General features: G+C 45.4%; 1 protein-coding gene across 2 annotated transcripts in view; it reads right to left on the bottom strand.

Annotated features, from left to right (window-relative positions):
* The window catches only part of SETBP1 (SET binding protein 1), a 266,516-nt gene extending 242,510 nt beyond the window's left edge, over positions 1–24,006 (bottom strand). Inside the window, exons 1-2 of one of the 2 annotated variants that reach the window (XM_054002818.1) lie at positions 23,973–24,006; positions 6,968–7,628 (exon numbers count right to left, since the gene is read on the bottom strand). In XM_054002818.1, the coding sequence (XP_053858793.1) occupies positions 6,968–7,459 (492 nt within the window). In that variant the 5' untranslated portion in view covers positions 7,460–7,628; positions 23,973–24,006. Of the gene's footprint in view, positions 1–6,967; positions 7,629–23,871; positions 23,921–23,972 lie in introns of those variants that run through there. The other variant, XM_054002820.1, reaches the window with a different exon arrangement.
* Positions 24,007–24,304: the final 298 nt, after the last annotated feature.

Raw genomic sequence — 24,304 nt, forward strand, 5'->3', positions numbered from 1 at the left:
TGTCCCAGCTGCTTCCTTGCAGCATCTCCTCAATCCCAACACCAGGTCTGTGGATATTTTGTCATGGTTGGATGAGAAAAACACAGCACAAGTAAACAAGGAAATGTCACAGAAGGCCATCGAAACTCAGCTGTGGGAGGGAGAGACTGCTGCAAAGCAAAACCTGTCCTTAACACAGACAGCTTCCCCAAGCCCTGGTCATATGGCAGCTAATCAAGTACACCAAGTCTTCCTTGTTTGGCACTCTGTGTTCAGCAGAAAAAGCCTGCTTACATTTCTTCAGCCCATCCCTTCACTGACAGATGTTTGCTCCTTTAGCACCCACTTGACTAGTTGCAAAAAAAAAAAAAAAAAAAAAAGCACAATTCTTTGGGAACAGACGGAACTGAGGGATGGGCATCAAGCTGGCTCAGGCAGAGCACCAAGCTGGAAAAGACACTCTGCCTTATTGCTGTCACAAGATATCCAGATATCCAGGACATTTTGCAAGACAGACACTTCTCCAGCAAGCTTTGGAGGAGAAGGAAGGGAAAGAAGGGTTAAAAGCTGGGATCCAGCCCTCCAGCTCTTCATGGAGAGGCTTTGAACCACCTTCAGGTGGGACCAGCCTCCTCCAGATGGCTATGCGGGGGATCAAGATGACTCAGCTCCCAGTGTGAGCACCTCAGGTGTGTCTTCATGGACCAGGATGAACCTAGGTTGTGCTCACCTCATGGAAAAACTGGTTTCTTAAGTGAAGAAATTATTTTTTTCACAAACACAAACCAAAAAAACCCCCACCATGTATTCTTTTTCTTTTTTTTTGCTGTGAGCCTAACATACCTGGGGTGGGAGACCACCAAACTGCAGCTGTTTCATTTGTGCCTTCAACAATGTGGTAGAAAGAAAAGCTAGCCTGAAGGGCACCTGGGATGACTATCAAAGAGCTGAGTTTGTGTATCTTTGCAGCCATGCACTTGTGTAAAAGACTAAAAATGCCAGGAGCTTTGTGCCTGTTAGAGCAGCTTTGCACTGATCTCTCAGCTGCTCAAGAGCCAGTTTCGCCTTGGAGGCAGCTAGGAGAACACTCCTCCACTGTGCTGGCTCTTCTGGGGCTCTACCATTATACCATAACCTGGGAAGAGGCTGAGCTCTACTCTGCTTGTGTGAGCTCCAGTTACCTGCCACAAGCATCATGCAGAGCTGCCTCAAGGCTTTACAAAGAAAGAACAAGGACTAAACCAGTACAGAAACAGGTCCAAGCTGAAGGGACTGTGGATGTTCCATCCTTTGGGGAGGGGGAGGGTGGAGAGGGAGGGGAAGAAAAAGAAGCTGTAAATCAAGCCCTACCAATTCAGGCAGGTATGACTAGCCTCCAAGTGCCTTCTTTTCCTTGCTAGGCCACAGAGAGCAAGCACTTAACGTCAACCCCCTGGGCCACTTTTGGGATCGCAACAGGAAGAGCTGACTCAGATGACATCGTGCACAGGGATGCCCCTAGCAAAGAGGGATAAGTATGCATGGTGAGCAATTGGATGATCATGCACACAAATCACTGGGGAGATGAGTCCGGCACAGGGGTAATGCAGCAAGAGCTGTGGATGCACACGAGAACCTGGAGGGAAAGCACAATGTGCAGTCATCAATAAAAAGAAGGGGGAAGGAAAGGAGGGGGAGCACTTGTGATCTTCTGTGGAAAAAGAAGGCAGGCAGTGATGCCTTTTTGCTGGTCCTAAAATCACAAGCCAGACACAGTTAGGTGATAAAAAGGGGTTACCTTTATCAGGATCCTTAGGTGCACAATTCGCCAGGTGGAAAACTCCAAAGATGACCCATAGCATAATGCATATATAATTTTTATATGTTTAGCAAATTAGCATATCTGACAGAAATCCCCACTTAGAGACATCAATGGGGAGGTAATTTCTTCCCAGTTCAGCCTTTCAATTCCCCCTCTTTTGGATAGGAACTTAACTTTATGAAAATATGGCTTGTACAGCTAGTTTCAACCTTGGCTTCCCCAAAAATCTAACCTTGGACTCCCAGCTTGGAGCTGCTAGGGAATTCATTTTGTCTTTCTGTCTAATAGAGTAGGCAAAATGCTAGCTATAAATACCATGATAGGCTACAGACCTACAAATATATGTAGAAGAACATAGAAATATAATAAATGAATATAAAAGAAAAAAAGGCAAAAATCAATTTAACATCATCAATGGTGAGAGCACCTGAATGAGAGAGTCTTTAAGGAAAGGTGAATCACCAGAAAAAGTTGCATATGTGGGGCAGTGAAAAGGGAGACTGTGAATTGAATTTCAAGGGGGAAAGTGTTAGAACTGCTTCCTGCAGAGAAATGGCAAACACCTACAAAAACTCAAAGAAAAAAAAAAAAAAAAACAAAAACTAGAAAATCCAGAGATAGAGTTTCCTCTGACTACACACAAGGAAGCTTTACTTCCAATTGACTTGCTGCTGTGCTTATCTCTTAGCAGTAAAATGCATTCACCCATCCCAAGCTCTCAAAAAACCCTAGTGCAGTAATTACAAAACCACAAGCTTACATCCTCTGAAGGACATTATGCATATGATGAAAGCTGCAAAGAACCTTTGTGCCTAAAGAAAGAAGGGGTGGAAAATTAAGTGCTTACAGACATAAGAGAAGAGAAGAGAAAAAAAAAACCCAATAAACAAATGCAGGGAAGGGACAAAAAAAGGAAATAAAACAAAACCAGAGAAATAACTGTTCATCTGGGACTTGTTAAATGCTACATGGCAGGCAGGGAATGCTGATAGGTTGCTTCAATGCATTTGGTGCCATGCTTTCAATATTCTTCGAGACTGATAACGTTTCCTTATCTGAAGGAAAATGCACCTTTAGTGTTGCTGAGGTGGTTGACTAGAACAACCCTACTGCAGGTGAGAGAGCAGCAGCTGCTGAGCTTGCCAGCCTGCCAGCAGGACATCCTCTGGGCTCCTGGCTTTTTTCTTCCCTCCCTCCCTCTCTCCCTCCCTCCCTCTCCAATCAGACTAAATGAAATGGAGCTATTTGTGGGTTTAGAAGTGGCAACAGTTCAGCCCACTTCATCCCCAGGTGCCAAAGGGTTGAAACAAGAGAAAACTCTTATAGAACATTTGTGCACTTTCCAACTGCCACACAAGCAGCCAAAGAAACAGCTCAAGCTATGATTCAACTTCTGAGCAGCCCCGGGAAAGGCTTAGGAAACTACCCTTACTCTTTTTTTCACGAAAGGGAAGCCGATGTGAAACTTGGCATAGTCTGGACTTAAAAGAAACCCCAAAAGTTGTTGGGTTGCAGCCAGGCATTCAAGCCAGCAAAGCAGAGGTTCCCAACGCTGGTATTCTCTCATCCCCTGCCTCCCTCCCCATTCCGGGGCATCAGCAACTGCACCCAGCAAGATCCTCTCCTGAATTCCCTCCCTTCCCATTCAGGATCGCATAACATCCCTGGGGCGATTGCTCACACGGAAAAGCAACATGAGGAAAGTATTTAATGCATGTTTATGTCTTTTAATATAGTGTAGCAGCTGGAATCAAAGGCAAAAACCCTGGGCCTCAGCACACGAGCATCGTGGCTCTCCACAGAGTCCCCTTCTAATCACTGCTGCTCTCTGGACCACAGCTTTAGAAATCAAGCACTAACCCCTATTGCCTAATTAGCAGAGCAGTGTAAAGCTTAGAAACAGGCATATCTTCTTCCTCCCTAAGTGGCCACTGAATAAATGCTATATCCCTAGTTCACAGTCCCTTTTTACATTGCTGGCATTACCAGTCCTTTGTGTACCCACATGCTGTTACTTAAATTGCTTCCATGTTTTCATTACTTGCTCTCTGTGCTGTGTGTATTGAAACTCCTGCAAGAATGCTGAAGTGGTATTTCAAAGCACTGGGGACTGCTGGAGATGTAGCTGGAAATATTATGCAACAATCTAAGGGGATTTTTCAAGTCCTGATAGAGTTTGCACTTCCTCAGGGGAAAAATAAATTTGGGTGCTACTCCATGATGTTCAGGACAACCACTCCCACCCAGCATAGGCACAAGAATGGCACTTGCAGCTCAGTCTGTGTATATTCTTTGCATCCACAAGCAAGGTGGTAAACCCAAATAATGCTCTGAAACATGTGCAAGGGAAGTGTGTACATTGGGCCAAACTCTCCTGGCAAGAATCCATAAAGGACAGTGGATTGATGCCAGATGAAGGTCTGTCCCACTCTTTAAATGTGTTGTTCCCTCCTTCTGCTGCCAGGAGCTGCTTTTCTGGAGCTTGTGCTGATTAAAGCAACAGGCAATCAAAACAGCCTAACGCTGAAATTTCAAAACCGCCAAAACCATTTAAATGTGACAAATCACTTTTTTTTTTTTTTTTCCCCACAACCACTACTGCATCTCTCAATGGTTCTGCAAGTAAATGCAGAGGGTTCCTGCATGCTCTGCTCTTCCAGGGAAACACACAGATAGACCAGAAAGCTATATATCCACGCTAATTTCAAGTTGCTGTTTCCTCCTAGTTATCTTTCCCCCAAAAATTTCTGTGCCCATCATAAGATAGATATTGGCCATAGGAGAAATCATTCTGCCGTCACCGGAACTTTTCTCCCACTCGTTCCCAGCCTGCCTTTCTGCAGTGCCTTTGATCACCCATTGATGTGAGGTGTTCACAGCCTGATCCTGGAACCCCACGAGCCGAGCGGCAGGCGTGTGTGAAATCCCCCCGGCTGCAGGGACGCAGGTTATTCCCCATCCTGGTGATGCAGGCTGTAGCTCTCCAGGCGTCAGGCACACCCCTTGAGATCACAGCACTGGGGTCTTCCAGACCCCTGCCGGGGACATCTCTGCTGCAGCTGCGGCTCCGCAGCTGCCGCTCGGCAGCCGTTGGGTGTTATGCTAATGGTGCACCGGGGCAGCAGCCTTCTCCCCATCTGCTCAGAGCACCCACCTGCTGGCTGCTGAGGTTTTTTTTGTTTGTTTTAATGGCCAGATTAGACCAGTGTTGACCCAAAGCGCTCCCAGCTTGAGAACAGGGTGTGTGTGAACACAACTCCAGCCAGCTCGGACCTCGCAACACAGGTGCAAGCTGGATGCAGCCGTGTCTGAGCCGTGGTCTGTTTCTTTCAAACTCCTTATCCTCCTGCAATAAAGTCATCACCCTGAGGATAACCATGCTACAAGGTGCCTTTTTTTAAACTATTGTTCCCACTGGGTTTGTTTGGTTTTTGTTTGGGTTTTTTTTGTGCATAACTTCCTTATGCTTAGCTGTATTTATTCAACCTTTTTGGATGACCACACAGAAAAGAACACACCTTCCATGCCCATCAGACTGGGTGATACATAGAAAAGAAGGCTCTGATTTTGTGCAGTCATATTCTCCACAGCCCATGCGTAGTAGAGTAGGGGTTTGCAGTTCTTTTTTTCCCTCTACATAGCTATGGAAGGATTGCTTGTGACATCTTTGCTGTCACTGAGCATAGTCTCATAAAACTGCTGCTTCCCCTGAGACCTCTACAAACATTCAGGGAGGGCAGGAAAGTGGAAATTAGACATTGCTTGGTGCTAAGGAAGCAGCTCATCCTTTTCAATAGGTGGGAAAATCTCTTCTCAAAGTGTTATTGGGCCAAACCTCTGCTGTGTTAAAAAGATCTACCTCTTTCATGCCCATACACTACATCACTTAAAAGATTAAGAGAAAAAAAATCCCCTTGAACTGGGTTGTTTTTGGTTTGTTTTCAAGTTCTGCTTGTAAGAAAAGGACTCCTAAAGTGAGTGATGTTAATCTCCCTGGGCTCTGCCTTGAGTCAATGGGAAATATCAATGCTTAAAAAAGTGATTTTGAGTCATGAAAATTTTGGTCTAAGTCAGTCTGCAGAGGAGGATTTCTCCAGGAAGAGGTGGTGGCAATTAACCTCCTCAAGGCTTCACATAGCCCTTTGAGCACCCATCACGTGTATAAGGGATGGGAGAAGAAGGATCAAAGCTGCATGAGCAGGAAAACCAAGCCATGACCCAAGCCCTAATCAGTGGGTGCCTAAATTCCAGATCAATTTGTCCAGGTCTTGGAGACATTCGTGCATCTTTTGTCAAATCTGGGGTCTGAACTCATCATGGAATCTATGTCTCACTAAGGAGGCAGAAGTGAAGTATTTTTACTATGACCTGACCAAACATACTTGGCTAATGCTTAGGACAGAAAATACCACTAATCCAAAAATTTGTGTCCCAGCAGTGCTGCTTAATACACTCAAACTAAATTTGGTCTATGTACTAAGTGTAGGCGACGCTACAGAAAAATCAAGCCAACAGCAAATCAAAAGGTGAAAAAGCTGAAAACAGTTCGTAATGAAGAAAAGATTTTCTTTCTTTTCTCATCCTTGAATAAGTGAAAAAAATAAAAAAAATTCCATTTTTACCCAGACTTAAAGTACCAAAAATTTCTCTGCAGAAGGATATTTCAAGAAAATTATATGCATCTGGAAGAAAATGAGACTTATAATGGAAGTATTTTCTGTAGCATAACTATAGTGCTACTCACACAATGCTATAATCAAGAATAATGGAGCCCATCACCCAGAATACAGGAATGAATTCAATTGTTCACCATGCACATACCTCTATTTTAAAAATGCAGTTGAATGCTTTAACTGCCAAAAGGCTTGAGCATTAGTGCTCAGGCACAAAGCAGTTTAGAAGTGAGCTCCTTCATTTCTCACTCATGTAATCATTAATCTCAAAACTCAATTACATACAAAAATAGAAGAAGCCTGGTTGAACTTTTGATCTCTTCTGAATTGGTTCATCTGAAGGATAGTTCAAGATCATTCCCGATGCATACGTGGCAGTGCAGGATGATACTTGCCCTGTGCTGCTCCAAGGCAGCAAAGGCTTGGCTTGGACACAGATTGGTAGAGAAGATTTGTTCCTTCTCTCTCCCTCTGCTTCTGGGAGAAACTGGAAATATTTAAAAATGGGACCTACCTTCTTTTTGGAGTGTGATCTGTCCTCCTCTTTAGTTGTTTTGCTATTTTTCCCAGTTCTGGAAAGTTTCTGCTCCCCAGACTGCTTGATGGTGATTTTGATCTCGGGAGGGCAAATATAGTTCTCCAAATTCTTTGGGGGCTTCTTCGCTCTCTTGGTGGTCTGGATCTTTAGTTTTAAACTCCCCTCCGTGAAGTTAGCCTCCTTGATGGAAAACTCCTGCTCCTCCAGGCCATCTCCTGCCACCCATTTCTCGCTGTCCGCATTGGAAGTGGAATCCACATCTCTTCCGGAACCCAGCTCATCCTCTTCCTCAGGCTCCAGCCTCTCGCTGCTCACCGGGATCCCTTTCCCCGCGCCTGATGAAGACAGCATCGTCTCCCCTGCACAGCCCGAGACAGGCGAAGGCTTTGTGGAGGTGACGGCAGCTGGCAGAAAGTCTGCCTCACCTCCCCTTTGCCGGGAGCTGCTCAAAGTCTCTCTGGGCTCCATGGCAATATCACAACGCCCTGGAGTTTGGTTGGAGGGAAGGGGAGTACAGAAGGGGATGAGGGAAGCAAGGGCAGATATGATCCCAGGGAGCGAATGGCAACTGTCCACCAAATTCAATGTCTCGGTCACCCAGAGGCTGCAAGATGCTCAGAAGAGACCAAATGTGCCACTGTCAAAAGAAAGGAGAAAAGAAAGAGGAAGTTAGCACATGCACACATATATCAAATGAGTATGGAGATGTTTGATAAAGGGCACAGGGCGCACTCAGGCACCTGCAGCATCTCAAGAGCTTTCCTTGGAGCAAAATGGGAACCAAGGCTCACCAGCATTTCTGAGGGCTGGAGCTGACATCACAAAGCAATGAACAATTGCCATGGCTATTGTTAAATTAATGACAATAGATATACATTAAAAACAAACAAACAAACAAAAACAAACACCCCAACCATTGTCTAAATGCAAACATCTTCAACTCGACTTATGCAATAAATGAGGGGTCAGCCAGCTCTCCACACCCATGAACCTCCTCATTACCTTGACGTGCTCACTGTCAAAGGGTTTCCAGTGGGGGGAAAAAAGTAAACTCAGATACTTGCCTTGGGTTAAACAATAACCCAGTGATCAGAGCATAGAAAACATGGTGCTGCCCTCTGAATCAGCAGCAGAATTTCAAACTCTCTGTTTCCTCACTTCCCATGTGTGAAAGAGACATGCCCTTGGCTGCCAGCTATTCTGAGAGTAATCCTGCTTTGGATGAATAATTCGTTAGAGACCAACTGCAGCCCAAGATGCTCTGTGGGATACTGGAATTGGAGGAGGATCCACCTGGGCTTCTTTCAGGGCATTTCAGTATCCCAAGCATTGAGGTGCATGGAGGGAAACTAAACTCAAGGTTTTCCAGAATTCCTCATGCCCTCATTCCACTGTTCTGTGGAAAAGCCTTGGACTGGATGGCACACAGACTGTGCTCTCAACCTTGGAAATTTTAGAACATCAGAGATGGAGCCCTTTGAGATGGAAACACTCTTGCTTGGGATGTTACAAAGCCTCAGTTAAAGGGAGAAGCTGAGAATTTTGAGTTGAGGTAAAAGTTGCATCACCCAAGGACATCTTGTTAAAAGTAATGCTTATGGGGTGTTTTAAAAGGTATTGAGGTGCTTTCACGCACCCTCCCTAAAACTCCCCTATTGCCACCCCAAACACACATTTCTTCATAGCAAGGCAATTTCAGCCACAAAATTAGCAGAAGAATCCACAAAAAAAAGTGTAAGTCTACAAAATTAGTAAAGAGAAATAAATGTATTTTCTACTACTTTAGGAGAAACAATGAGTAACACTTCTGGCAAATGGAGAAGGAACCGGGAAGGCCTACCAGGAGTAGGTGCTGGGAGTGCAGACTGGCTCTTTCAGGAGTAGCTCCCTGCTAGATTAGTTCAGCTACACTTGACCAACTGCCATCAAGATCTGAGCACAGCCAGGGATTTCCCAGGTCATTCTTGGCAGCAATATGCCACAGAGAAAAAAAAAAAATATCTTGCTACCTATCACCAAATCAGAACAACAGTGCCAGTGTACACTACTGTAAAGCACAGCTCACCTAGAAGAAACACGTCCTTGTACCACTGGTTTCTTTTTGCCTTTTAAAGATACCTTGCAGGGGCTTGAAATTCAACAAGAAGTAATAACAAGTGCCCTTTATTAGTTATAGATCCACATTTGCACTGGAGTGTGGCCGTGTGTCACTTATGACCTGGGCATGGATGGCTACTAGTGGAAAGTTCTAAGTGTCCTGCAGCTCCATGAAATCACTCAGGGACCTCCAGCCAGGTCTCAACAGACACAAATTCAAATAAAGTTCCCATAAATAGCACAAGCTGACAACCCAAGCAGAAAGAAAAAAAAAAAAAAATGAAAAAGAACTTGGAGTTGCCATCTGGCCTTAGGGATGGTTTCTGTAGCTGACAGGAGATAGAAATACACCACAAAAACAGTTATACTTGAATTGCACATCTCCTGGCAGTAGTGGAGAGACTCATTTCCCAGAGCTGTTGTCACTGATCTCACTTGAGATGATCTTGAGGAACCAACAGATCCAAGGTTTCATGCATGTCTGCCCTGACTCACCCTGTGGTCAGCGAGTCTCCAGTTCACCTCTGGGAAACAAGGATCACACTTACGTCCTTCAAACCCATTGTAGAGTGGGTTAGTTAATGCCCTTACAAAATGCCATACATTTTGAACACAAACCATGTGGTAGTTGCTAATTACTAACACAATTAGTACATGAAAACCACCCAGTTGCAAGGAGCTGCTCCACCTAATTGACCGACTTTGCACTTTGCCTCTCCTTGTGCTTGTGGAGGTGATGGGAGTCAGAGACACCTTCCTCTTCCAACCGGCCCAATCAAGAAAAAGAAAAAAGAAAAAAAAAAAAAAGTCTTATTTATCTGCCGTTTTACATTGTTAATCTACGTGGAGAGGGACACAGTGTACACACTCTCCTGGGCTGCAACACAAACACAAGGTGGTAAAAAGCTCGGCGGTGCAGCATTCCAGGGAGTTACCGCTCTGGTATGCACGCATGTACAATGGGCACTCTGTGCCGGCCTCCGCCCACAGGCTTTTAACCTCTCTCACTGCTGGCTGCAAAGAGCAGGCTCTGGAGCAGCTCAGCAGGATGAGCCCGCAGCCACCCAGGGTGCAAGGAAGGGACAACTGCCATTGCCTTTATGAACCAACCCTCTTGGGATCCTCAACTGAACGGGAGCTTAAATGCAGCGCATGGCTCCAGGACAGAAAGAATCATTCAGGTTTTGAGCCATTGGGTAATGTTTTATGAAGGGTGAATAAAAAGACAGGTTTCTGCTCCAAAATCTGGTTGTAGGACCCAAACGCTGGGTCATAATGTCCAAGTACTCATCCTTGCTTGGCTGTGTGCCTCCAGCTCAGCATAAACAAGCAACAGATAAATAAAGTCATAGCATTACACCCGTGTCAGATGAATTCATGCCAAATCCACCTTAAAACCCAACGTAAAAATATCGGCCTCCTGTTCTGCCAAGAGTCTGCAGATGATATCACCAGACCCACAGGTAGCAACAAATAACCCTGCACTCAAGTGCTGCACCCAGAATTAACTGGGTCATTGTTCTAGATATCTCCTTACTCTCCTTCAGGGTTAATAGTTAAATGACTTGGGTGCAGGGACATCATACTCGTCTTTCTAGTTTGGGCAGGCTACCTGTGCTTTGACTAATTAAAAACCTCACTTCAGGCCTTTGAATGTGTAACCTCTACTGGAAACCTCCCCTCTCTGGAGTGCCTGTGAGCAGAATCATAGAATGGTTTGTGTTGGAAGGGACTCTAATGCTCATCCAGTTCCACTCCCCTGCCATGGGCAGGGACACCTTCCATTATCCCAGGTTGCTCCAAGCCCTGTTCAGCCTGGCCTTGAACACTTCCAGGGATGAGGCAGCCACCTGCCAGGGCTTCACCACCCTTACAGGGAAGAATTTCTTTACAACATCTAATTTAAGCTAACTCTCTGTTGGTTTAAAGTCATTCCTCCTTGTCTTGTTGCTGGAAGAGCTCTATTTCTGTTTTAAATACATGAAGTATGTCTAAACTTCTAAGTGCTGACCCAAGCTGCTGATCCAGGCCTCCAATGCTCACCAGCATCAAGTTCCATTCAATAAGCAGCTACAGAGGCATTTTACCATCCAAATTAAGCTCACTGAGGAAAGTGTTACTGCTAGCAGGCTTCCTGCAGTCAAGTTAAATTTGAGGAGGATAATTCACAGGTGAATGACAATAAATTTCACAGAAGTTGGCATTAGCTCTTAATTAGGGAGAGATTCACACTTCCTCTGATAAGTACTGAGAAATAATCAAATGCCTGCTTGCTCAGCCTTGTTACCAGTGCTCATGCTTCCTATCAGCTCGTCTGGGCACCTCAAACACTCTTCTAGAGGCAAAGGCCTTCAAGTACAAGACCCCCATTTGGGTCATACTGGATGTCTCCTGTTAGGGGTTCTGAATATTCTCCCTTCTTCTGCCTCAGGCAACCTGGTACTTGTGAGTATTCAGATGCCTCAGGTATAAAGTGATTAAAGTGAAAATTTGCCGAGGACAAAAACAGAGGTGAGAGCCAATAGGAGGGAGGAGAAATCCACCTGCTTGGGATTCTCTGTGAAATGAAAGTAGGCATAACTCTTGACACACCTTTTGCCTTAAGCTTGGACTGAATGATCTTGGAGGTCTCTTCCAACCTTAGTGATTATGTGATTCTGTCATTCTAAGTGTGACAGCAACCAAAATAGGAGCAAGCAAACACTGTTTTGACACATGCAAGCAAGGCAGGCTCAGCTGCCCAGTGTTTCTGCAGTTCCTCTGAAGTGCTCAAGCACTAGGAACACCAGCAGGGAGTTGGGAGCAATATTAAGAAATGCTGTCCAAATCCCTTCTACGCTAATACCACTGTAACTACTGAGACTGCTTTAATTTCATTCATAGAGTCCAAAATGAATCAGTGAAAAAGAAAAAAAGTCTGTTAAACAGGTTCAAGTGAGGGGAAGCTAAAGCACAGGTCTGAGGCTCATAAGAGATGCAAAGTGGAGATCACAACTTTTCAAACTCTGTGTCTATCAGTTTGCCTTTGGATCTTCCATTTTTCCATGGGACACTGCATTAAACCCCTAATCTCTGCAAAATATCCAGAATTCTGGAACCCTCTTTACATTCCATCCTTCTAAAACCATTCATCACTGCACTGGAGACTATGCAGCAGTGTTTAATTATGAGATTGCACCTTTCACTCCAAAGACTCCCAGGCTGCTTCCAAGGTCATGTATGACTCTGTGGAAATGCAGTTGCCTCTGGGCCAGAAGCCAGCAGACAAACCATGTTACACCAAGGGCAGTTTTGGTGAGAAATCTGCTTTTATGAGCAGTGTCTGTGAAACTTCAGAATTTGTCATGGATCTTAAAAAACCAACATCCCAGCATGTGACAAGCTGCACTGAACCCAGTTAACCCATACTGGAGTAGAAAAATAGCCCAGCCTATTCCTTCATTATTCTTTTGCAAAAATTGGGATTTCATGCTTGGTTGTAGTCTCTGTCCATGCACTGCCAGATAGCCAGCAGCATGACTTTGATGCTGATCAGGAGCAGGCATCTGATCACACTTCTGTGGAATGGACAAGCACACAATATGAGGCTTAAAATTTTCTTTGTGATGACTTAAAGGCAGTTCCAGAAGATGGGAAAACTTGTAAGCCATAAAGCCAGCGTGGTGCAGACAAGGACATAACATGATACAATACAATGTCTTCTGGCATAAAATTAAATCACTGCAATTTTTTTTTTTTTGAGCAAATTTGAACCAATATGAGTTTATACTAGATCAGTAACATGTACCAGTGCTGTATTTAATCCATGGCTCAGAGCCCTGGAGCTAGATTTATGGCAGCTTTGGACCACAGCCTCTCATACTTCCTGAGGGCATGATCCTCTAAAAGAACAACCCAGCTTTGGCAGGGAGCTCAAATAATGACTGTGGCAGTTATTTTCTGTCCACACTATGGATCACATAGGAAACACCCTCTCCCTGTCACCTGCCTTGTGTCCATCTAAATGAGGTATGTAATTCATTAATAGAGTGAATTAGAAGAAGAAATGTGATTACTCTTCACATGAAGATTACTCTTCCTTCTGCCTCCAACTCTGCTTTTGTTCAAATATTCTAACTCTGCCTCTGATTTTGTGTGGATTATGCGAGGACTTTCTACAAAGGGACAGGATGCAAACAGCTCCAGATGTGGGTTATCCACATGGAAACAAGGAGCAAGAGTTAATGGCAGTTGCCAGAAATACAATCTTCACTTGTTTCCATCAGATTGTGCTGAGTCCAAGAGCTACCATCCCTTTGCACCTCCTGAGCAGCACTGACTGATGGTTGTGCCTCAGTGTGCCCAAGTCTGGTGAAGGGAGCCAGGAAAAGTCACACTGGAGGGAAAAAGACACGGTAAACCACATATCTGTCACAGCCAGATGAAGCTGCAAGCATCCTGCCCAAGACAAAGCGGCAGAAATAAATGAAAATCCAAGCACGTCTGTAATTACAGAGGCATGTAAGTATGCACATTACACACACACACACACGTATCAGTCTTCTTAACATAGACACATTATGGAATCATATCTGACCCCATAATTAGGTTTGAGAGTTTATAATTAGATCAGATAGTCACCTTTCTATGTAAGTAACTAACTACCATACAGGGCTTGCAGGAGGGCCAACTGAATGATTAAACAACTGACACGGCCATAAATCACAAGGACAATAAAAGCAATACTGCCCAAGGTACAGCTGTGGCCCGTGTAGCAAAGCACCCATCTGCAGGAGCCGGAGAGGTGCCCATCATGCTGCCCAAGGACTTTTATAAGCTCCTGCCGGAGAACTCCTCCAAGGTTTTGTAAATCTACTCACTCATAACCTAAAGCTGTATCAAAGTGTTGGGAGAGGGAGTGCAGTCATCAGACCTAAGAACACCTTCTCACAGAGGCTTTTGGTCTCTAAAATGGTCAAACTCCTCCCATTTGTTCTCTCTGAGGTAGGCAACAAAATTTTGGTTTGTGTTGGAAGGGATCTTAACAACCATCTTTTTCCAACCCCCTGCCACGGGCAGGAACACTTTCCACTAGACTAGGTAGCTGCAACCCCAGGACCAACCTGGCCTGGGACACTTCCAGGCGTTTACAACTTCTCTAGGAATTCAAGGGTAGTGTTTGATCCTAATGACATCTAGAGCTGGCATGTGGTTTTTGCCCATTTTCCTTGTGAACATCAGGTCTCCAGGACACAGAAAAGCAGAAGGAGATGCGAGCTGTGCCTCAGCTCATTACGACACAAAAAGTCAAGCTGGTAGATTTGCCTAAGTCAGATCAACACCAGGTTGCTCAACTCCCAGACCAGTCATCGTCACTCTCAGCGTGATGCACAATCAGAGGTGACTCCTGGGATGACCCAAGAGACCACCCTGAGCACTCTGCTGGATGCAGCAGAGTGTGTGCCACTGCAAGGATAAAACTTATTCCATTAACAACAGCCATAAAACTCTGGGAGGAAGTGTCAATGTGCAGAGAAGGGGACTTAAATGCTTACTATGTTCCAGCCAGCTCTTGCCAAGCACACCATCCTGGAGGTAGCAGCAGCTACTCCAGGCTACAAATGGAAAGTTTTATGGGTATTTAGGGAAAGGTTATTGGCACAGAGATCAGCTACAGAAAGCAAACCCCTGTACAATTCCATCATCTGTGTTACCAAACTTTCCTAGATTGACTCTGCTCTTGGAGAGCTGCCATCATACACAGTAGCCTCCTTCTAATACCGTCATGGCAGGCAATCTCTTCTTCTCCCTCTGATCAAACATTTCCCTCTGCACCACAAAATGTGTGGAAAATTATTTCTCTGTATGAATCATTAATGAGAGTTTTGTTTTTATTTACTGCTGCTGCCACAGAACTTCTTCTTTCACTTATTTTTTTCCCCTCCTCCATTATTTCATTTTTGCTTGCATATGTGCCAAATAGACCAGCTACCTCTTCCTTTGGGAAAAACAAAGAAATAAATCAAATCTAACAGCACATCTGAAAGGGAGTGCACCATGTCTTGGCTTAACATCCATTCCTCAGAGCCATAAGTGATGGCACAAGGAGGACCTAAAAGGCTTCAGTCCAGGATCTATCCTGTGCCCAGTCTGGAGTCTGTACAAACAACACATCCCATGTTATTCCATTCTGCATGCTTCAAACGATGCTGGGAGTAAAAAAGGTTGGATTTTGTCCATTCAAGACACTGTGCTGTGTGTTTCCATGCTGAGTAAGCAGTGGTGTCTTGCTTGGTGCTGTATAATACACCAAGCATCCCCAACATCAAGAGGGGACTGTGAGAAAACAGGGTGTCTAAAGGGCATACAAGAAGAATAGCAATAATTTGGGGTATTTAAAGGAAAGCATTGAGAGTGATTTGTCCTACAGAGTACCTCAGTTTTTTTGGGGAGAGTGTCGGGGCCAGAAAAACAAGAACTTCCCTTAAAGCATCATAAATAGAAAAAGACAAAGATGAAGAAGACAAAGATGAAGAAAACAAAGATGAAGAAGACAGAGATGAGGAAGATGATGAAGAAGACAATGATGATGAAGAAGGAGAAGAAGAAGAAGAAGAAGAAGAAGGAGAAAAAGAAGAAGAAGAAGAAGAAGAAGAAGAAGAAGAAGAAGAAGAAGAAGAAGAAGAAGAAGAAGAAGAAGAAGAAGAAGAAGAAGAAGAAGAGGAAGAAGAAGAGGAAAAAGAACAAGAACAAGAAATCAGGAGGCAAAAGCAGCACAGGACACAAGTGGATGCAGCTGGATGCACATGGGACAAAGAGCAGCCCACAGTACTGGGACAGTGATATCAAGAGGCACAAAAATGTTAGTTGGGAGCATGCTGATGGGAAGACCTGAGGCCAGGAATAAAGGCAAGATAACTGACAGCTGCTCTGGGCAAAGAGAAGGAGCACCTTTGCCTCTAATGAGGGTTAAGAGGAAGTGGTTACAGAAGTGCTGTGTGAAGTTGAATCAGAAAGAGATAAAAGCCTGCTGAATATCCGCAGGCCTGAAAGGCGTCTCCAGCTCAATTACTTTAGTGTGCTCTTTGCACACATCGAGCTCCCTCCAAGGCAGCACAGAGGGTCAGGAGCCCCAAATTCACCACTCAGATCCCTGTTGAAGCAGGACCAGCACTTTGGATTATTACTGCTACAGACTCATAGAATCATTAAGGTTGGAAAAGCCCTCTAAGATCATAGACTCAAACCATTCCCCCAGCACTGCTGAGGCCACCCCATGTCCCCAAGTGCCACATCCACACATTTTTTTGAAGACTTCATGCATGGTGATTTTAGCACTTCCCAGGGCAGCCTGTTCCAATGGCTGACCAACCCTCCGGGAAATTATTCTGTTATCTAATATAAACCTCCCCTGGAGCAACTTGAGGCCCTTTCCTCTAATTCTGTCACTTGTAATGCTACTAACACCACTGACTCCATGAGGATGTTAAAAGTTGGGATGGGATCAACACTTGGAGAGGAATCCAGTGTCAGGTCAGTCCTGGGTACCACCTCTCTTCATCAATGACCCATGGATTGCTGTCTCTTAATCTGAATTCTTCACTTAGCTCCCAACCAAACAAAGTTTGGTCTGTTGGCTATGATGGGTCAAGAGAACCCAGAACTGAGGTGTCTGTGCTGCTGCTCCCCATCTGGAGATGGCTGTGGGTTTGAATAAATTCTCAGTTCCTACCTAGAAGCATGCTGCAGCTTATTGTTATTTTGGTTTTTTTTACTCACACTACTTTTTTTTTCAAAGGTTTTCCTTAAGGGCCTTGGGAGGTTTGTTTGCTGAGCTAAGGGTGAAGAAAATGTTCTGTCCTAAAAGCCACACCTAGAACACAGCTTGTTTTAAAAGAAGATGTCTCTTCAATGTTGGTGATAGATGTGGAGGAGCAGGACTCATGCTCCTGTGAGTACCTCCTATGACACAGAACTTAATCTAATGTAACCAACACCTATGAAAAAAAGCCATTTATGACTCCTATCCAACAGGATTTGTTGGGCCAGTGCCCTTCTCTTTAAGCCAACAACTACAAGAATACCATTGACTTCAGACTGTCTATACTCCAGTCTGTCACGGCATTAGAAAACATTGCCTCCAGTTTTTGTCTCATTCAAAGACCAAAAGATGACAGAGGCTATCAAGAAGCCCTACATCCATAAGATAGAGACTGCTGTCCTCCTTAAAAGCATGCAGTTAGAATAATTTAAAAAGGGAAAGTGTTTCCTTTTTCCAGTCTCACTTTTTCTGAATTGATTGAAAACAAAACTGATAGCTGGAGAGGCTTACTCAACTTTTCAGGAAGAAAATTGTCATGAAACTGAGAGAAAGCACGCCATTTTTCATCTCACTAGCTGAAGATTTATGGAAATTACAAGGATATGAATGTATGGGTTAATACTTTAAACTGATTTTCAACCTTAGGAACAATGGACATGTATAGTAACACTTTGCCCAGATGCCTGCTACAGCAGGCACAAATGTGTACAGTCCTGTTTGAACACTTACTGAACTCCCCCAGTTAAGCTTTGTGTCTCTGATCCCTTCTGAAAAAGAGCTAAGGGATTCAGCAGAGAACTATTCCCAGTATAGAATTCTATTGAATCCCCACCACAGAGCTCCATAGGAAGGCTTCAGAGAGAAGAGGAAAAAAAAAATAAAAAAAAGAAAAAAAAGAAAGAAAGAAAGAAAAAAAAAAAAAAACAAAAACTACAGGAAGGGTTTCCTTGTCTAGGAAACTAATAGGATTTCAGAGGAGTTTCAGTGGAAACCCCACCACATTCTCCAAAGCCAAGTATTTAGCAAGTCTTGAGGAGAGGTAGTTAGGCCAGTGTCCAAGTCTTAGAAATCACATCAGCAGGACGTTCATGATATGTGGATTCATATAGAGGGAAGACATGCCTGCAACACCTTGCAGTTTGACCTCTGGTTTGAGTATCATCATTTTCTCCCTTCCATCTTAAATCTGGCTTCTCCATCTGCTAAAATGCCAGGACAGAAAGAGAATGATTCATTGTATACATATATATCTCAGTTTTAAAGGTTAAAGCTAACAAAAATTTCAAAACAACTTAAAACCTCAGGCTTCTGATCTTTAACCCATTTCTAATTTTGAGGTATTTGAGTGAGTCGTGGGTTATTCCATTCTTGCCTACCACACATTCTTCTGGAAAGATTTCCCAAGCACTGTTACAAGTTATACCATACTACAGTAGAGGAAACTTTGCTCTCATTGCTGCCATCCTCACGGAGCCCTTGTCTGCCCAGGACTGCACAGCAACCCTTAGCGAACCAGGAATTCACTCTTTCAGAGGCACTGAGAAGATGAATAAGTGACCTCACGACAGTATTTAGCCACAATCCCAGCTCCTCCCAATATTTTGCAGAGCCAAGCCTTGGGGCCACCTGGTGCTGTGGTGCTCACCAGGGCAGGTCAGAACCTTGTCACCGCCTTATGACTTCACATTTGTGTGGAAATTGGCCTCCTCTTGCATGGCTTTCCCACACATTGTGCTTGCTTTCAAAAGGGCACATCAGACTCAGCAGCCCTACACAGGAAAGATAACTCAGGCTCATCCTCACCACCTGCACAACTCCTGTATTCCCTGGAGAACCCAGTGCTGGATGGACAAGTACACAAGACTCACCAGAGTGCCTATTCATGAGCAAGAGTAAACCTGACCCAGGGATGTGTGAGCAGCACCAGGGTCTGTATTCCTAGAGTATTTCCCTGGCCACCTTCCTCTTTGGTCACCTGGTCTTCTTCAACGTTTCTACTTGGTCTTTTGAAGAGACATAAAAGACAACAAAACCCTAAATGAAATAATGTCAGAAGGTTTATATTCATACCCAGTCATCCCAAACCGTACTGAAAAGCTCATCATTGCATTTGGACAATTTGTCCTCCAAAGTAAATTCAGCTCCAAAAGGGCAAAATAGCTCCTAACTCTGCTCCCTCTCAAGAGCTGATAAATATAAATTAGCTACTTCCTTCACTCATTTCCTCAGCTCTGAAAGATTCTCTGACTGCTTTTATTCAATTTAAGAAATTATTTTGTCTTCCTTTATTCCCCCACCTGTTTATTCCCTTAACTTTGTACTCGCTACAGCCAATCAAATGTGAATTCACAATCCACGTGCCTGTTGCAGAACTGTGCCTTGGTCCCAGCATCCAACAGACCTCTAAACAGGTCCAAAAATGCATTGAACTTTTGAAGGCACATCAGGTGAAGCCTTCTCATTGGGAGAAGAAAGAAACAGTCTCCAGGTATTGCTAACTACATGCACTTGCAAACTGATTTCATGTCTATATCAGAAGGAAAAAGGAGTCCCAATATTGAATGTTTGCAAATCACTTTCAGATCTGACAGCTCCCCCCAGGCTCAAACACTGAGTTGAGGGATTTTGAAGTCCATCTTTAATCAAGGTGACAATTTCCTAAAAGTGTAAGTCATTTTATTTCCTCAGCAAGAATAATGGGAAAGAGAGCTTTTTTTCTATCAAGCTGGAAAGAGGGAAAGTAATGAGAACAGAACCAACAATAGAAGCAAAACCAGTCCCAGTAGAAACCACAAGCCCTGCAGCAACACTGGGAACCTTCTCTGCTAAGGTTCTCCCACAGAGTCTCACCTTCCTTGCTTTGGACTAGCTCTAAACTTTGGATTTATGCTGCCTTAAGGTTTCCTGGACTCCCAGCAACAGGGAAGGCTAGACCTTACCATGGGTTTCCTCTGTCTGCTTACTATTTTATAGGTCACCTATATTATGAAAATATTCCTCCCTGTGAGGGTGGTGAGGCCCTGGCACAGGTTTCACAGAGCAGCTGTGCCTGTCCCATCCCTGGGGGAGTTCAAGGCCAGATTGGACAGTGCTTGGAGCAACCTGGGGTAGTGGAAAGTGTCCCTGCCCATGGCAGGGGGTGGAATGAGATGATGCTTAAAGTCCCTTCCAACACAAATCACTCTGTGATTCTATTATTTTTACACTCAGATTTGCTGCCCTCGTCTCATCACCAGAAGCATACTTGAACACAGCACTTACAAATCTAAAACCTTGCCTGCATGCTATGGTAGGCAAAAATGGTGCTGCATTTTCTGAACACAGCTTAAAGTCTGTCCCTCCATGCTTCATGGAATGCATTTTGGCAGTTACTAATTCTGCCTTTCAACATTGTCTCAGACCCACAGATCACAGATACTCCAGAGATGGGTGGTTAATGGGGAGCAAGGAAAACCACCTAGGCATATGGTTAAACAAATCAGTCATCAGTTCACTGGGACATCTTTCATTTCCATCACAGCAATCTGTTGGATCCCAGAACTGTTTTTACGTGGTTCATTAGACAATAGCCTTTCTTGCTACTAGTTAGGTCAAGAGTCAAAATTGCTGTGTAATTGCAAGTCTCAGGGCACAAGGCAAGAGTTTTTCAGTCCTGGAGGGTGTTGTCCAAAGGGGAAAGAAAACAGAAGGGAAAGATTATGTGTGAGCAATTGAGCCCTACTGAGAGGGGAAAAAAGTCACCGAAACTGGGATTAGGCAAATCTGGTAATGGAAAACAAGAGTCCTGTTGGTAAATTGGCACTTGCACCTAAGAGATGTGTGTGGTAGGGAAAAAGAGCTCAAAGGATGGGTCAAAAAGAGCAGAAGAGGAGATTAAGCAGCATCTGAAGCCAAAAATTTATAGTTGCACCTTTTTGAGCATTTAATTCCTTGAGTTAATTAAGCACACAGCAATAGCAGTTGTTAAACAAGAACAGTTCCCAACTTAATCAAAGTACAATATTATTGAAAACAATACAGAGCAATCTCAGTGAAGAAACCAGTATATATCAAATCAAGCTAAATAGCTCAGTTATGATCATTATTAATAATAAATCATGGCCACTGTTTCTTTTGTTTGCCAACAACCAGCCTAGTTTATGGCTCTGCACAAACCTAACACACCATTTTATAGCATTTCAAAAAGTGCGTCCTCCTAAAATGATAATGTGTTAATAATCTATGCTGGTCTTTTTGGCAGGAATCAAAAAACTCAAACGACTTGAAATAACATCAGCTAAAAATTATTTATTCCCCATCCCTAGCTGCAGAGAAAACAGAGGTTTTCTTGGCTCAGTTACTTCTCAATAGACTTCTGGTTTCAATTAAAACTTTGAGTCTGAGAAGTTAAAAAAAAAAGTTGAAGCCAATAAGAGATGGAAGAGAAGTCTCCATTCACTGAGTGTTTCTGCTTTTGTTTTTTTCCCTATTTTTACATAACCCTTTTGAGCTAAGAGCACAGATTAAAGTACAAGTCCATTGTGTGGATGCTTTTTTTTTTTTCTCCTTTCAGCTAAAAAAGAAATGGACATGAAAAAAAGTTTCTCCTTTGCGTGGAAGGAGCTTCTGATGAGGGGTGTAATCTCAGCAAAGACTGAGGAAGTGCAGAAAGCTGTGCATAAAACAGACACTTGCACATTTTCCCATGAATGTGACCAGTCCCTGGAAATGTTCAAAGCCAGGCTGGATGGCGCTTGGAGCAGCCTGGTCTAGGGGAAGGTGTCCCTGCCTTGAGGGAAAATGTGGCTGGAATGAGATGAGCTTTAACATCCCTTCCAAACAAAACATTCTATGATTCTATTATTCCCTGATAAGAATATTTTTTTTGCTGTCCACAATATAGGGTCCACTTGTTTCCTCAGGTTCATGCTGTCACTACCTGTCTCTAGGCACCTGATAATACCATTTCTGTAGCCTGCACCAAGTCAATCCTGCATGCAGGGGCTTTCAAACCAGTAGTCCTTCCCATTTGGGCCCATGATATTCCACACAGGACTGGATTTGCCAGCAGCCCTTTCCTCCTTCCATCCACAACAGGAGGCTCAGATGCTCTCCCTGACAGCGGAGCACTGACCAGTTCTGCCCTCTCCTCCCCGCTCCTCTGCATCCTTTGCCGTGTGACAGACGGATATAGAAGGACACACGGAGGGTCCGCCCCCACCCCAGAGTGGGGCCACCGCGGGCCGGTGGCTAATGAAACACCTCTGTACACCGGGGGAACAGCCTGCCAGGCTCCCCTCCCCTCCTCCCTTCATCCTCCCACTCCTCCCAGAGCCCGGCTGGGTTAGCCCGGCTCACGGCAGCCGCGGGGACACCGCCACCCCACGGTACCGGAATGGGTGGGTACTCCCCTCGCATCTCCCCTCGCATTCCCCGTGCTCATCGCCCATGCACCAAGCCCCTCTCGTCACCCCTCCCGAGGCCGGGGGAACCTGCCCACTGGGGGTGTCCGAGTCGGGTGTGCCCTGTCTCCCCCCCGCCTCCCCGGGTTGGGCTCCCGGCGGCCAAGTGGCTTTTGAGCATCAGGCGTCAGGCCCGGGATTATCGGGGCCGTTTATTTGAAGCGGAAACGAATCGGAAATCCTTCTCTCAACTGCCTTTTGGAGACATAAATACAGCAGGCAGGGGCAGCGCGGGGAGCGCCGTGCCCGGCGGGGCGGTGGGATGTTGGGATGCAAACACACGGACACGCTCACGCTGACACACGCACTCACTCACACTGACACACGTTCACACACGGGGGTACAATAAGGGGTGCGGGGGACCCCAGTTCCCCTTGCCCTCCGGGGAAACCCGGCGAGGAAGGGGTGTGAGTGTGAGTGCGAGTGCGAGTGCCCGGCGCCGGGCAGGAGCCTTGCGCCGGGGCTGGGGTTGACAATAGCCGCCCGAGGCTGCGGGCTGCGTGTTAGCCCCTCTTCCCCAAATCACCCCGCAGCCCGATGGTACCGGCGGTGTTCAGCCTGCCCATAGCTGAACTCCGCTTCCACCCGTTGTAGGGGCACAAGGGGCCACCAGGGTCCCGAGGGCGGCAATCACCGGCTTATTAAGAACCATTATCCAGCCACCGAGCGTGGATGGGGGTGGTGGCGGAGGGGGTGTCCCGCTTTGCGAATACTACCTCCTACCCCCCCCCCCCGTCCTTCCACTTCGTTGGTCCCCAAAATCGCAGCTTTTCGGGGCTGCGTGTCCTTTTCAATGTCAAAAACACGGCGGGGCCACCCCGGGGCAGCGGCGCCCCCCGGTTCACCCGCGGAGCGCGGCCGCGGAGCCCCGCGCACACACACGCTCACACTCACGCTCACACACACACACTCACACACACACACAAATCCCCATAAGGTTACAGTGTTGCTCTCTAGCTCCACTTAACCTGCAATTTACGAAGCGGGGGGGTCGTGTCCGTCCCCCCCCCCCCCCCCCAGTTTCCACAGGCACACACATAGCAGCCACCTACACATATAAACACATGTAGGCTACCAAAGCGGGGGCCGGGAGAGGGGGTATATGGCGGGGGTGGGGGGGAAATAAATACATTATTCAAACTCCTGAAAAAAATTCCGGCCTCTTCCCGGTCTTACACACACCACCAGTACCCCCCACCCCACGACAGCCACACACAGACACGCACACATGCTCCTAAACAGGCACAAAGCATGGGGAGAGAAGGGGTTGGAGGGGATGGGGAGGAGGATTCGCATGCAATGCATAGAGGAGAAATATTCCCCCCTCCCCAAAAAAAAAAAAAAAAAAAAAAAAAAAAATAAAGCCCTTTTCCGCGCCATTGCAAAGTCACAACAGAGAGGAGGGAAAAATAAAAGAAAAAAAAAAAAAAGGGGGGGGGGGGACGACATTAACTTTTGCATGCAGAAGGGGGAAAATTAAAAAAAAAAAAAAAAAAGAAAAAAAAAAAGAAGGGGGGTGAAGGAAAAGGAGAGAGGCGTACGATCCTCCTGCAATTCCGATCATTAAGGCAGACCTTTCCTCGATGCCTCAGAATTTTGGTTCTTTTTTCTTTTTTTTTTTTTTTTTCCCGCATTTACTAACCCATATCCCCAAAACGGCAGCGGGGGCTTCTTAGCAGCTTCCTCTTCTTCTTCTTTCTTCCTCCTCCTCCTCCTCCTCCTCCTCCTCGGATTTCCCCTCTTCTTGTCTCTTCTCTTTTAGATCCCGGTTTCAATCCCTCGCCACAGCCCCCAAAGGTGCTTTTGCTTGTGTTGCGGCAAACCCATGGCGGTGTTCATCTGTCAGATGGGGATGAGGGGAGCGCCCGGCCGCGCAGCGCACGCAGAGCGCAGAGGGAGGAGGGAGGGGGGAGGAGGAAGGCACCGGGGAGAGGGAGATGGACGGACAGACAGACGGAGAGACAGCTCGAGAGA

Source organism: Vidua macroura, chromosome Z, assembly GCF_024509145.1.
Source record: "Vidua macroura isolate BioBank_ID:100142 chromosome Z, ASM2450914v1, whole genome shotgun sequence".
Taxonomy (NCBI): Eukaryota; Metazoa; Chordata; class Aves; order Passeriformes; family Viduidae; genus Vidua; species Vidua macroura.